General features: G+C 48.7%; 1 protein-coding gene across 3 annotated transcripts in view; it reads right to left on the bottom strand.

Annotated features, from left to right (window-relative positions):
- FGFRL1 (fibroblast growth factor receptor like 1) overlaps positions 1-3725 on the bottom strand; it is a 181799-nt gene extending 178074 nt beyond the window's left edge. The window contains exons 1-3 of one of the 3 annotated variants that reach the window (XM_055795272.1): positions 3234-3725; positions 2201-2346; positions 1956-2065 (exon numbers count right to left, since the gene is read on the bottom strand). In XM_055795272.1, coding sequence (XP_055651247.1) covers positions 1956-2065; positions 2201-2211 — 121 coding nt within the window. In that variant the 5' untranslated portion in view covers positions 2212-2346; positions 3234-3725. Of the gene's footprint in view, positions 1-1955; positions 2066-2200; positions 2347-2767; positions 2848-3233 lie in introns of those variants that run through there. The other 2 variants (XM_055795273.1, XM_027791464.2) reach the window with 2 other exon arrangements.
- Positions 3726-15574: the final 11849 nt, after the last annotated feature.

The raw sequence follows: 15574 nt of genomic DNA, 5'->3' as shown, positions 1-15574 counted from the left end.
ATACATGCGGAAAAAATCTGTAGGCACGTTAACAGCTGGCCACATTTTTCTGAAAATCTGAAGTTATCCCAATGTAAATATCTAATAATTGGGGATATTCAACAGTACAAAATAAGGTTGCAACATGCTGGGGAGTGTTTTGCCTCTAGTCACAAGTTTGATCTTCCACCTGCATCCTCTACTATAAAAAATAGAAGAAAGCAGGATATAAATGTTAGGATTTTGTGTATATTTTTACAGCAATGATGCCTTTTTCTTATGCACTTCATCTCTCTTGGTATCAGCATGTGAATGAGTGACAGTTTTCATGGGTTTGGCCCTGGTTTTTAAACTCTGCTTCCACGTCATTTTAAATAACCAGGACCATCCCTCCATCCACTTGCAGGATGGCTTTTTCCAGCTCTGAAAAGAGTTCAAATAACCCAATTACCAATATGATCCTATCAAAGTTTATATTAAAAAGACCTCTGCATAGGAAAAACGATGATGTCCTGAAATTACCACTGCTAATTTTCTGTTGCTTCTTCACACAACAGCAGCCCACAGCACTTCATTTACCAGGGGCAATAAAAGAGTACAAGCAAGACAAGTGCAAACCAAATTTAAACAGGGTCAGCCAGTAAGGCAACCGATGCTCAGCTCACAACAGAGACAAGAATCTTTTTGTCTTCTCCTGCCCACTTCAGATCTTTTCCGGAACTCCACCAACTTCCCAAGTCCATTGCAATAATATACGTCCATGAGGTCATCTTAATTCATACACTGCTGCCCATTGCCTACAAGTTAAACTGAGTCTCCATTGTAAGCCTTGCCTGGAATTCAGACTTGTAGGACTTAGAGCCTATATACTGTTTTCTTTTTCATCCAGCTTCCAGCCGAATCATTTTATAGTGCTTTTGCCTCCATAAAATATTTGCTTGGGAGCCAATGCCAAAAAGGAAAAAAAAGCAACGTGTGAACCAAACCTCGGGTTTTTAGAGTAACACTCCCTCTCTCCCTTCCCACTCTCACCCGCAAGTTATGGCCCAAGCGAAGGGCAAGTTTAAATCTTTTAATTTGCAGCTCCACGGCACTGGGTGATTTAAAGGTCTTTCAACAATTCATGCAACTCTGATACTGTTAGGAATTGCAGCTGGAGCAATCTGCATCCTAAAGCCATACCCCCATTCTCCTGGAACAATGCAGCCCCTCCTTTGTGACCAGAGCTGGGGGAGCTGAAAGCATGGTTTCTCATTCAGGCTTTCCAAGGACAGCACCCACCAAGGTACAACGCAGGCAAGAGCAGAGGAAAAGCCACTGCTCCTTCCACTCTGATCCCAGAGCTTTTGTTTAAAAAAAATCTCCCCCCAAAAAAATTCTTTTTTCCTGCCCACTCCCTCCGTCACTCCCAGGTCAATGTATTTCAATTTGCCTCTGGTTTATTGGAACCTGTTTATTGGAATCTGATCAACTGCTGGAGCCCCAGTGCTAAAGCACGCTCTCGCTGTTGGAAACTGTCATTTGTCTGTCACTGAGGAAGTTAATGGATGTGTTTGTTTAGTTTGCTAGTGGGAATACACGGGGCAGAGGCTGGAGGGATTACAAGAAGGGAGAGGTATTCCTGATCCACAGAGGAATGCAGTCGCTTTTCTTTAAAATTGTCTGTGTATTTTTACACATGCACGAGAAAAGCCCCTGGAAGTTCACCTGCACCTCAGAGACCTCAGCAAACCCGAAGCAGCCGTGCTCCATCCAAACCGACGGCCCCGGCACACGCAGGTAACGAGGGGACCACACGTGGGCACGAGCCTGCGCCCCTGCACAGAGAAGCAACGTGCAGGGGACAAGGCTGCACTGACAGCACCTCCCTTACAGGGTCCCTCTGAGGGCACCACGGGTGTTTGCGGGGCACGAGCCCCGCAGAGCAGAGGGAAAGGTGCGAGTCACAGAGTTTGCAGCAAGCGTGGGCTCCTTACCTCTCGCCGAGTCTGAAAATGCGATTATCCCTGCGAAAAGGAGCACAAGCTGCAATTCCATTTTGAAAACCAGATCCCTCTGTATCGTATGGGCTACCGTCCTCTCAGACCTGGGGGGCAGGAAAAAGGAGAGCAAAATAATTACAGGGGGGAACAAAAGCCCCAAACAACACACAACTTTGCAGAGTTTTAAAACCTATTGCAAAGCCTTAAGAGCAGAAACAGCAAATGAAAGAGCAACGTACTTGTAATTCATTCCTTGGTGCTCAGCAAGGAAAACTTTGCCCTCCTCTGCTTTAGCCTGATATAAATCAAAAACCCACTGAGGCCAGTAAGCTCCTCTAAGTTTACAGTTAATGCATAATTCTTCGGTATCCTGTACAGGACCAGTCTGGAAGGCAAACAAAACGCTAGCAAGTGGCCATAAAACCAGATTTCAGGTTAACAATTTGTGGAGGGACTTGGAGAAGGGGGAGGAGGAACATTACCTCTCCCATCAGCAGCCCAGAAAATTTTGTGTCGCTGCTCCAGTGCCCCTCAGCCCAGCCCTGCTCCGGCTGCACGCCTTCCTCCGCTCCGCAGCCTCTCCCAACAGCACGGATTTTTCCTTTCCTCTTCCCCCCCTTCCCAAACCCCACTTGTTTCCTTGCGCTCCAGAGGTGCGTCCCAAAGCAAAACCGCACTTCATTGCACGGATTCTTGCGGATGCCTTCGCTGCGATACGCAAACGCGGGTAAGCTCAGGTTTACATTAATTACGCCCTGTTCTCCTCCTAAAACTCTCACTCTCTAAACACTGTCTGAATTCCTCACCCTTGTAAACTCCCCGGTTTAAACACTCCGTGCCCCCAGGACACACAACAACCCGCGCAGAGCATCCAGCAAAGCACACACGGCCGCTCCGCCGTTCGCCTCCCGGTGCGCAGCAGGGGGCGGCCGGCGGGGCCGGGCGGGCGCAGGGGGCTCCCCCGGGGCAGGACCCGGGGGCGCAGGGCGGCTCAGCCCCGCGGCGGCCGGGAACGGGATACTGGCAGTCGGGAACTGGGGTCGGGGAAGGGAGGCTGGGGGCGGGACACGCGCGCACACACACACGCACACACACACGCACGCACACACACACGCACACACGGCGCGATGCCACCCGGTGCTACCCCCCACCCCTCTTTCGGGGCAAACCCGGCGGCTCCCAGCTGTGCGGTAGGTGTCGCAGCGCTCAGCCAGGCAGCGGGGTGTGTGTGTGCCCGGCTGGGGGGAGGGGGTGGCGTGGGGGGGCACTTACCTTGGCTGCTGCCGGGGCTCTAGGACCGTGCGCTGGCGCCCATCCCCGCCGCTCGCCGCCTCATGCCCTCCGCGGCCACGGCGCCCGGCTGGGCGCTCCGCCGCCGGCTTCTAGCTCATCCCCCCCGGGGGCGGGTGGGGGCTGCCCGCTGCCTGGGGGTGCCCTCCCCTCCCAGCGGCTCTCCCCTTCCCCACCGGCTTTCTACCAAACCTTCGCCCCAGAGGTGAGTTTCCCACTAGGGAGCCACGGGCGAGCAGCTAAGGAGAAAAGAGGGAAACCTCGTAAATTTTTTTACACCACCCCCCCGCCGCCGCTTTCCGGGTCGGGCTGAGCGTGTGTGCGCGGGCAGGGACAGCGGGGACCTGACAGACCCGCCGGGGCTCCGCCGCCGCGGGATGCCCGGTGATGCCGTCCTGCGGCTCGCCCAGCCGGAATCCCGTTTAAGGAGCGAGGGGAGGAGGGGAAAGGGGCTGGGGAAGGGGAGGGGAGGGGGGGGGGGGGAGAGCCGGGGCGAGAGAAACAAGCGATAAAGCAACTTTCCCTGCAGGGCTTTGTGGCTGTGGGGGCCGAGCCGCCGCGGAGGGCGGTGCGGTGCCGCCCCGCTCCAAACTTCGCACCAATCCCCGGGAGCCCCCGCCCTCCCCGCCGGCCCGCTCCGCGCCGCGCCGCCGCTCCCCTTAACCCTTTGCGGCAGCGGCGGCGCGGAGCGGCACCCGCCCGCCAGCCCCGGCACCGGCGGCGCACGGTGCCCCGCGGCCCCTGCCCCCCCCCCGCGGCGGTGCGACCCCCCGCCCGGGGCAGCCGTGCCGGCCCCGCGCCCCGCGGTGCCCCCACCGCAGCCCGCCCCGGGGACCCAGCGGCGGCGGAGACCCCTAGCCCCGCAGCCCACCCCACCCCCTGACCCCCACAACGGGTCCCTGCCAAAGCACCCCTAATGCCAGGGCCAGGCGAGCCCCGGCCCCCCAAACCCACTGTGGGGGCAGGCTGGGGCCGGCTGGATCTCTGGGCTTGGGTGCAAATCGTGCCAGAAAGAGACTGGACTGAGCTAAACTCAACCAACCTGGAAAATAAACGGTGGAGAAGGCTGTTCGTTAGATTAACTGTTACTAGTATTTATAACTTACTCCCAGACAGGATTCGGCTGATGCATCAGCTCTTACAGCAAATTACTGTCCGCCCAGGGTAAAAATCAACCTGGCAGAATTCACCAAACAGACAGAGCAAATGACCAGAAAAAGCTGCCTCAATCGCTGTACTTGTCTATCTGGAGAGAAACTTTGTTGCCATTGATGTTATTGTTTATTAGCTCCCTTATTTGATAGGCTCCAGCATGAAGGCCTCCTTGAAAACGAGCTGTCTCCATACTAATGCCATGTGACAGGCGCCAGGAGAACCCCTAAACCCAAGCCAAGAAGTAGTGTGAACATCCATCTTGTCTATTTTGTCAGGATTATGAAATCACACCCTCTATTATTATTAGCATTACTAAATATTTTTACTCAGTTGTTCCTGACAGCATTAAATCTTGGTACACAGAATCAACGTGGAAAACATTCAAGACTAAACATATAAACCCCTGAACCAGAAACAAAGTGGCTGACAATACTAATTTTATATTTTACATACTTATATCATCGTTTCTATCATTAAAGTTAATTCATCTGAGAAATCCCAGATGGACTACTCCTCCTATCAGTCAATAACTTCAGCCTCAGTGACTTCAAAGACAGTGTTGACTGAGGCAAACCTTCAGGACCTGCGATATTCATGCCATGGATTCTGGTAAAATCAACTTGCAACAGAGTAAGAGCTCAACCACACGCTACATCTCACGGGAGGATGTGTAAAACACCTCTTTGCAATGTTTCCCAGCCATTCCACCACAACGGAGTCAAGGTCTTTGTCCCAAGGACATCACCATCCAGGTGATCCAGCCGCAAAATTATTTACAAGCCTTTCTTTTCCTGTGCAGACTGAAGTCCGAAGCAGCCTCACTTCTGGCTCAGATGTGGGACACCGGCTTGTCACAGGTGGGTTTCCCACCAGGTTAGAGGGACCTGACTGAAGATTTCTTACTCCTTGTCTTGTATTTCTGAGTCATGCACTGAGACCAAGATCTAATTCCCAGATACACCATGGCTTTCTCATCACAGACTGTCTAGAGACTCTGGTAAACACTTTCTGGCCCGAATTCGCACCAGTCTGGAAGAAACCTTCTTCCAACCCAGGCCCAGCATCAAACATCCAGCTCAGGTTTGATAGCAGATAAAAGTCCTCTTGATGGTTCCACTCCTTCCGTCTTCACTTCCTTACTGAAAAATCCCATGTGTGCCTCTGTAGGCTCCAACATCTCCCAGACTGGTGGGCATTTCTCCTCCCAATACACCTACCGAGCAGCAAAATCTCTCCTGCAGCCTTTCATCAGTGGGAAGTTCTGGGATATGGAAGATTATGGAGCTGGTACACAAGATCTTCAAAAGCATCCAGCTGCCTGAACACCTTCAGATCCCCCTTAAGCCTCTGTCTTTAGACATTGAGAAGCTTTTTAAGAATCTGACTCCAAGTGATATTGCAAAGAGATTACATGAGGCAGGGAACTGGAGCTCACAGCTTCCATACTCCAGGCTAAAATAACCAGAAAATAACCCCTACTGACTCCAAAATGTCACCATAATTATTATTTTTTTGCAGGGGCTTGGGAGTGCCTTAAAGATGGTCTGAAACCATGCTGTAGACTTCATCTCATTCCCAATACCGCACCGGAGGAATAAATGTAAAACATTGATACAACAAAAATAATTAATATTCCTGAAACAGCTCATAGTTTATCAGAAACAAAATCTCATGCTGTTTTCCCAACACTTCTACCTAAATAAGGAAACATGCAGAGCTGTGTTTTTTCTGGGCTGGCTGTAATTTGCAGGATGATTGAGTAGTCTGAAAGTCAACAGCCCCAGTTTGCTCCTGCACCCCACAGTCCTGAGACAAGGCTGTGGGAAAACAGCTTTCTGGAGCTGACAAACAAAACTGAATGCTAAGCAACGGAGTACGTGTCTCCGTGTGGCCTGAGAAGCTGCCTAACAGTCCATTTGTATCCCAGTTGTCCCCAAAGCCCCGTTTCCAGACTGTGGCTTTTCAGATTTTGCGTAGCTGTGATGGTCTAGTGAACATCAGTCCCCAGGATGACTTTCTTCACGTCTCTGAAACCATGACTTGGACCTTTTCCAGCTTTCTTACCTCTTTTTCTTGCAGGAGCTGCTCACCACCATCATCACAGAACTCCATTTTTCCCCATTTTCTCCCTTTTGCCTTGATTGCTTTGCCTTTTCTTTTCCCCTACAGATGATCTGGGTGGCACAATACCTCCAGGCTGTAAGTCCTAACCTGCTTCAATGATTTTTTTAAAAACTGCAGGTGGTAGCCATGGGGTTGAATTTCCCCAGCACACCCAGCACCCCGGGGGGCTGAGGCCAACCATAGGACTAGGGTTGGCAACGGTGCCTTGCAGGAGCACGAGGCCCCATGGCACGGGTCCACAGGGACATGCCACTGGGGTGGAGGGTGTGTGGGACCTGGTGGTCGGGCACAGCTGATGGAGCACGTGAAGGTGATGGAAGGGCACGGCTGGAATTAGGTGCATTCCCTTCACCCGCCACCTGGTTTGTGCAGCCCTTCTCGGGTTATGGGGGGGAGCAGCTGCATGGGGTCAGCCTGAGCATCCATCTAGGATGTCTGGCTTCTAGAAGGGATTGCTCTGGACGTGGGGAAAAGTAACTTGATCAATGAGGCAGATTTCCCTGCATGAATCAGTTCTGATAAAGCACTTGGCATGTGACAATACAGCACAGAAAATGTCACAACTGGGCAGACAAGGAACATAACATACACCTTTCCATTTGCACGCCACCAGAGTCACTGTGCTGATCCATTTAGGTCTAAAGCCAAGGCTGAAACTCTGTTTTTCAGAGAAAGTGGTGTTTTATGAGAATGGAGTCACCATCTCCTCTATCTGTGGTAACTGAGACCTAGCTATAACCTGGGTAATATTCAGGGAGGAGGTATGGGCAGATAGAAAGATGAACCAGGATGATACAGTCCTGAAATCTGTATTTTTTTCTTAATAAAAACCGACATTTCTTCTCCCCGAGTATAAACTCATTCTCTTAGACTACGCTTTGTTCTAAGCAGTGTTGCAAAGAAACAAATGGTTCATCATATGCATAAAGTTAACTTTTATACAAGAAACATGAATGTCATTATCTGGCAGAGAAGAAAAGATGGTAATGCGGTTAAATGCCCTGTCAACCAAACCTGGGGTCTTGTGCAAGATGCTGGGAGGTCCCACTGCCCCAGGGCCCTGCACTGGGGCTTTAGAGGCTTTTGCCAGGCACAAATGATCCTTCTGGTACACCGTGGTCTCTGTCTTGGTCTGAAGTACCACCAGGAGAGGGTTCCCAGCCTTTTCCCTGAGGACCAGTCACACACACTGCCCAGTCGCACTGTGCCTGGAGAATGTGCTTGGATTTCTCATTGATGCTAAATTTGCACATGACAGCATCTGCAGGAAATGCTTTCCACCATCCCCAGTTGGCCGGGAGACCCTATCTTTCTTGGCCAGGTTAGGCACGCTGTGTCAGCGCTCCCTGGCACTAGGGAAACGTGACAGCCTTGAGCGGGGTACGGGCAGCACTTAGGGAATGCCAGCCAGCCCAGCCCAGGAGGACACATCTCAGCAGTGGTGCGAGTCCCTCACGCTGCCTTCCCAGGGGCTGCTGAATTAAGTTCAAGGTCTCGTTGGCTAGGACACACTGCTCAGCAACTTAGTTGTGGTCTCCAAGATGGTTTATAGCAGAAAACAACTCCTCTCTCTGGGATAAGCTGAACTCTCGAAGGCGAAGCTCGCTTGTGCAGGAGAGCCAGGGCAGCCATGGGCAGCCACAGGAGCTACTGACCAATATTCCCTGAGTGACAAATTCAAACAGCCTTCCCTGCTCCAAAAGTGCATATAAAAAGGTCCTAGTATAATAAAACACTAAAATCCATGCAAAATTCTCCTTCCTTGGAGGAAAGGTATGGACAAGGAAGGGGTTTAGGTCAAGCCATACAGATGGGACAACGCAGAAAAGGTTTTGGAGGCACAAGTCCCAGACCTCATCTGATTTTTGTCTGACTTCTATGAGTAGACCTGAGGAAGATAATGCAGGTCCCAACAAAATTTGCTTCCCTTCTACCCAATGACTACACCACCATGACTGCTATAGAAGGAATAAACCACATCTGACACTCAGCACACCATTTCCACACTCCTGGAAGGTGCTTAGCTATTCAGGTGAGGAATATGGTATTAAAAGCTTATGGCAGACCAGGTTTCCATTTGCATAAAAAAGCTATACTTCTGCTTTTTCAAATTGTATCTCATTCTTCTTTCTCAAATCCCTTTGCATCACCTCAAGCAATTTGCTTTTACTCTGTTCTTTTTTCCATTCTTAAATGTTTGCAGGCAGTTCCCTTACTCAGCATTTGCTCAAACTACAAGTAGTTAAAGTTTCCAAATGTTCTCCATAAACACATCCTTCCTCAGGCCCCTTATCCTTTATATCACTCAACACTGGTTTCTTGGAGTCAGTCTGACACTGATGTATGAAGGATTTGATTTTGCTTTCCTTTTACATCTGGCTAGTACAAGAATAATCCCACTGGAGCCATTGGAATCATTGTAAGTGAGAAAAAAACTTGATCAAGCCAACAGACTCATCTGTGCAGCAACTATTCAATCCAGGTAGTCTGAGCTGAAGACTCTGAGTATGCATCCCCAAATCTAAATATCTCATTTGAGGAGGTGACCAGGGTTTTGAAGGCTTAAATCTCCTCTCACTTTCTCCCTCACATCATCCTTCTGTGCAAGGAAGTTTGACTGTACACGTCGGTGCTGGGTTTAGCAAACTGATGTAGCGACCATGTAAAGAAGAAATGTGAAAGATAATAAAAAAAAAAAAAAAAAGAAGAAGAAGAAAAAAAGCCCAAGATCAACAGACAGAGTGAAAAACAGAAATGTCAAGTATTAATTGCTGCGTAGACGTGAGGAATGTTAAGGGAAACTGTTCGGGGATTTATGTTCAAAAAAATAAGACAACTTCCCAAACTATTTCCTTTTAAATCTCTCAGCATTTTCCATAAATTCCATGTGCATGTGTGGTGCTCTCTGATAACATACAAATCTGCATGCATAAACTGTTTTGAAATGTTTGTACAGTTTCATCCAAAAATATGACTACATGTTTGTGTTTTAATTGTCAGCAATAAGGTATTAGGCAATAGCCACATGCATCGTGTCAGGGGCACTGACTAAGTTTAGGTGGTACTAACACAACCTCCCCCTTTCTGGCTGGGTCTCCCTAATGAAGAGAAACCAAATTATCTAAAGGAAGAATCGCTAATCAAGCAGGGTGCAAGCAACAGCACAGCCCCTGCTTTCAAGGACCAGGAGGCCGGTCCAAACAAACCTACTGAAACCCATGAAGCCCTTTCAGATTCATAGAAGTGTAACTAGGAGCAGAAATCTGCTGTTTTCCAGGTCAAGCATCAGAGTTTTTGCAACTCTGCAAAAAAATAAAGCTTTTGGGGGGTGGGGAGGTGAGGGGTGGGTGGGGGTGGGGGAATGACACTTTGCCTCAATCAGTGTTGTTTGAAATGTCTTTCATTTATTAACATTCTTGCTGAAGCTGAACATTAGTTCCACTTTATCAGGAATATAATGCAGCTGCATTTTCTGGATGGGAGCACCACCAAAAATATGTTAACTATATAGTCGACAGCTATGCCTTGTTTATTCTCATGCATAAAACCATACGGAAACAATCCTCATAGGAAATCTCTTTTCTTTTTCTCTATCTGTATGCAAATAAAAATAACAGGAGAAGCTGGAATGGGATGCTTGCTGAGAAATGGGGAGGGAGGACTTTGCTGCCCTCTCCCCAGTGAGCAGCGGGATGGGATCAGCCATCAGTGGGTGAGGATTTGCCTCCTGAGTGTGCCAGAGAGAGCTCAGCACCATGCTGTGCCTTTGCAAAGGAGCTCTGGGTGCCAAGGAGCCTTTTGCTCCATCCTGCCTGCACCGTCAGGAGCTTCATTTTGCCCAGGGTTTGCTGAGAAACAGTCCTTGATTCCCCCAAGTGCGGATCCAGCCAGGTCGGGCTGCTCTGGTACAGCAGTAGGGTTTGTAGGAAGGATGCATCCACCTCCTCAGTGCTTTCCCTCTAGGACATCCCTCTTGGAGATGTATTTTTCCTGAAGCAAACACTGCAGGCAGGGTGCTGCCTTGTGTGTGGCTCTCAGCCCACGCAACCACAACCCCACGAGGGCTCAGCCTTGGCATGGCTCGCACCAGAAGATGAGCTGCCCGAGAATACTGTCTGGCACCAGAGGTGGTTTTCCATGGGCACAGGACATGGGGGCTGCAACAAGGGAGGCACCTCCAGAGATGTTTCCCCTCAGAGCTCAGGGGGGACCTCTAGACCTTCAGCTGCTCAAACATTCATCAGGCTCACCCTGTCCTGGTGCTGTGCTCATGGCTTCAGCCAACAGCACTGGCAGGGCGGCTGCAGGAGCAGGGCAAGGCTGGGAGGGGAGGACACTCACACCAGGAGGACAAACCTTGATGGACCTGAGAAGCGCTGCCTGCTTGCCCACAGCCCAGGGAAGAGGGCTACAAAATCCACCAGGATGTGACGCACCAGAGACTATGTGGCAGAGCTTCCGTCCCACCGTCCCCTAGCACAGCCAGGGTTAAATATTAACCATGCCAGGTCTGCTCAGGCTAGGGTGCAGCCCCTGCGGATGGACAGCCACGGCCATCCCCACGTGAAGGGGGGAGCAGAGAGCACACTAAGGAACCCTGGAAATATGCAAGGACGTGCCAACATTTGCTGCCAAACACTTTTATCTTTAGGTAAAGATAAATCGGTTGCTTGCTTAACCCAGCCTTTATGAAACTCAGAGCTCTGGGTTTCAAGAATAACAGGAGTAGAGAAAGAGGTCTGGCTGGTGTCCTGGTGAACAGGGCAGCTAGAAGGTGACAATGTGTCTCACTAGAAAAATGTCTGGACAATAAATCATATATCATAGGAATAAATAAGAACTTAACGTCCACAGGCCAGAGAGCTTACCTTCTCAGGTTTCTGTAAAGTGCAGGTGTCTGCACTTTAATTAAGTGAGCAATTAAGAGAGCAATTAAGATATAACGTTAATAATGAAGAACAGAAAAATCTGCTGCTCAAAAAGAATAATGAAGAACCTAAAACTCTTGCAAAGCAAGGCAGATGTAATGCAATAGTGAAAGAGCAGAAGTGTGCCATAAATATGTAAGAGGGTGTCCTCGGCTGTCACATGGCTGGTAACCCAAGACCAGAGGGACGAAAGACGCCGGCCGGTGCAACAAGGTGCAGCCCCCAGTGCGGCGCTGGCTCTGAGCCCCAGGGTCTGCTCACCGAGGTGCTTGGATTCCTGTTATACACAAGTGTGAGTTCAAACAGATTAATGTCATGGTTTTGGTGTGGAGCTTGGGTGTGAATTTGGGGCCTGCCTCCTCTAAAAGGCACGACCCATTCACCAGGGCTTTTGTCAAACCTCAGGCTCCCTGCAAAAAGGAGCTGGGCTCCACCCTCGTTTTCAGGTCATTTGCTTAGTTTTTGCGGGGAAAGGTGCTACAAACCACTGCAAATACTGACTGGGAATAGCAGCTCCCTTCTTAGCTATAAAACTCACTAGTCCTAGCAAATACTAATTATTTTTTTTAATACTAGAGTTATTATCTGACAAGAATATAGCCCCTTCCTCTGCCACTCATGACCCAGGCTGAACCTGTTTGGCCTGTGTTATTGTGCTAGTGTAATTCAGTGGAAAAGAGATTGGATTAAACAGGCAGCTCTGGAGGAGTAAATAAAAGGAACATGCTTTAAAGAGTAAATAGACAAGTCTGGGTATAATGGAATAACTCCTGGCTGTGCTAAATCAAAGAGAAAATAATGCCCTGGCTAAAACCTGAGCACAAATGTTTGTCTCTGCAAGAAAGAGAACCCAACAAAACCCAGAGGGGAGCAGAGGATGCTCTCGGGGTGTCCACAAATCCACGCTGGAAACAGTATCAAAAAAAGGAAAGTATAAAAGAAAAAAGTGAGGGAAGATCTCTGTAACAGCCAGGCTTGCTCTGGGGAAGAAACAAAATTTCTGAATGATCTGCGCAGGTTTCCTAAGAGGAGTGTAGAGAAAGCCAGGTTAGCTTCGGGTGATTCCTCACTGATTCCAGACCAAATCTGTTTAGCAGCAGAAATATTATTTTTTTCCTCACTGCCAGCCCTGCAGTTCAGCCTGGACTGCCGGGTCAAGTCCTCAGTTTTACCTCCCCTTTCCCTTTTATGCTGCTCCAGCAAAGTCAAGAGCATGTCTGAAGGCAGTAATGGGATTTTCCTAGCACAGGGGATCCTACAGGAGTAGCCAGCAGCTCCTGTGCAGGCCAGCAGCACAATGTCCCGGGGCAGGAGAGGGCTGGGAAGATTTGACGCTCCCAGGCAGCCTCAGCAGGCAGATTCCCACTTTGGGAATGGTTAGTTGGTGGCATAAATCAGCCCAGCTGTAAAGTCAATTGATCTGTCTTCCTCCACAGGCTGTTTTACCCCCAGCGAAAAGCTGAGAAGCAGATGCTATAAAGCTCACTGCATCCCCGCCCTTCTCACCTGTGCTTTGCACTCCCAGGAGTCCTGCAAGAGAAACAGGGCAGTCACCTCTCCAGGGTCAAAGCGAGAAACAAAAGCTCTTTGCAAGCCAGGGTCTGATTCTGGTTGTGTTCACAGCTGTATAATCCAAGGTAGATCCTGGTCTACCTCCATCCCTCCATCCATTGGCTGGCCTGCAGAGAAGTAGGGGAAAAGACTTTAACATCAACTCTCATCTGGATATACGAGCAGTAAATCTCCAAGTGGGGCAAATCATATGTGGTGTTGCTTTTCAGAGCTGCCATCCTTATTTTCATGCAGTGGCATCAGAAAAAGTCTATTGTGAATGACTTGGAGACATTTGTTTCCCATCAACTGCAGAGGAAATTCTCTGTGCTAGCAAGGTGTGAGAGTCCTTCCCATGGGAAAATGGGACAGTGAATGTGGGAGCCAAAAATGAAGTTCTTTTCCTCATTTCTATAGTGATTCTACTGTCAGAGCCTTAATGAAGAGTTTTGACAATATATAATATATTGTTATATGTTGGCTCAGCTTTATGGATGTATTACCTCTGCTAACAAGGGAATAGGGATCATCATTTCAGTTGAAAACAGACATACAAGTGCAGAAAGACTAAATATATGCAATTTTATATAGTCACTTTCCTAACCAGACCCCAAATGTCTTCTTCATAAATCATTTCCTAATATGAAAAGGATAAGAACTTTTGAACATTTTGGGGTCCTGACTACTGAGATACCCAGATTACAGACAGAACCCCCCGTAATTGAGCATAGCACTTGAAGTGAATAAAGGGAGGGGAGCTATTATACCTATTGCAAAGTTATATGGTGCAAAAGAATTCTTCAAGGAAAGTCACATCTTGAGCCTTAGACAAGGAAATCCAGGCCAGGCATTGTGGAAAAAAAATACATTTTAAAGTCGGGCAAAATTATGAGGATGATCAATGTGAATAATCCAACGTGCAGCAATTTAGCCATAATTTCCAACAAAGCAGAGTAGGTGTGAATCTCTTGTGTGATCCAGCACCAAGGTGAGGGACTTGGGTTACAGACCAAAGTCACCTACATGAAAGGCTCCCCAGGTCTTCACTTCAGAAGAGATTCAAAAGCAAAAAAAAGAATTAAAGCTCGAGGCCAGCATTTCCAAATCATTGACCATGACTCCAGGTGGGGAGAGCCATGCTGGTTAATGTGCTGTGGCAGGGCACGCAGCTCTGCGAATCCTGGTGCGCAGTGCAGATGGGCATTAGTGGAAGGCAATGGTCCATCAGCATTCTGCTTTCACCAGCTAAGAGATCCTGCCCAGCCTTACAACCCCCTCACAGACAACAAGTCCTAGAGTCACTCTTCGCTTACATCTGGGCAAGATTTACTCCCAGAGTGTGTATTTCCAGCCAGTTTGCTGGGCACACTCATGTTGACAACATCCCCAAGCAACACAACAAGCTGTGCCTCATGAGAAGCCCTCTGGAAGGTGCTTGAAACCTGGGAGGCTGGGAAAGAGCAGCATCCTTCAGCACAAACACAAAGTTTTGGGTGTGGAAAATGGCTTGTCAAGAGACTGGGATAGGAGGGCATTTGAGCTGGTGTCTATAAGAAGAAAAGAAGACACTCTTTTCTGAGTACAAAAACATTACTGACAGCATCAATATCCTTGTATAATTACTTTCGTTAAACGTTGGTCTATGCTTTTCTGAGGATACAACCCAAGAAGGCAAACATGGCATGTGCAATAATATCTTAGTTATTAGGAGCAACTTTTTGCACAGTGCTCAGAGGTGTGCTGGGGCTAAATAGTTAAAACATGTTTATGGGATCTGAATAAATCTCTGTGGGTCACACAAAACTCAAAGTGGAGTGGAGGTTAGCCTAGTACCATTTCTGATAACTCCCTTTGAAGGCAGAGTTGCAGTTTATTATGTTAATGAACTCTGGCAGACACGTCCTCCAATGGGCCTGGAAATGTTAAGACTTTTGCCATCTACTAACGGCTTTGGAGTTTTTCATTTGATCTTCCCCACTCGGAGATGAGAATGTGTAAATTGACCTTGCCTCTTTTCATCCGTCTGATGTTGGCACTCAAAGAAACCAACACCTTCCCATATTCAATTCTTGGCAGGTTGCTTTGCTTCTTCTGTCTCTGTGTTTCCTTCAGAAAGCAGAATAAGAACGTAAGTCGAATTTAGCATGGGCACAATCCTGTGAGAAGGAGAGTGCAGGTTCTTGAAGGAGGTGCTGTGTTCCTCCCATCCCTTTGAGGCCCCTTTAGGCCCACACTTTGGCACCACACTTCACATTAATACTGTGGATTTAATTGGAAGCAATGGCCCCATCGCACTATGCAGAAAGGCACATCGTGGCTGCACTGGAGAGCAGTTTGCAGGTGTGGTTCTGTAGGTTCTCAGGGCACAGGAGAATCTCAAACTGGGTTTGTAACTGGGGTCACTGGAGTCCCATGCATCAGAACAGTGAACCATGTACTTGGGTAAGTTGGACAACACGCTATTATAGCCCTGACAAAACTAGATGCCAAATTGTGTTAAAGACAAACGTGAATGCTGGCATGGCTCAAATGTTTCTAGGAATAAACCACACGGTTTAGAAGTTT

This window comes from Falco peregrinus, chromosome 2, assembly GCF_023634155.1.
Source record: "Falco peregrinus isolate bFalPer1 chromosome 2, bFalPer1.pri, whole genome shotgun sequence".
In the NCBI taxonomy this organism is placed as follows: domain Eukaryota; kingdom Metazoa; phylum Chordata; class Aves; order Falconiformes; family Falconidae; genus Falco; species Falco peregrinus.
Note: the sequence above shows the minus strand (reverse complement) of the source record. Positions and strands in the feature narration are given on the sequence as shown.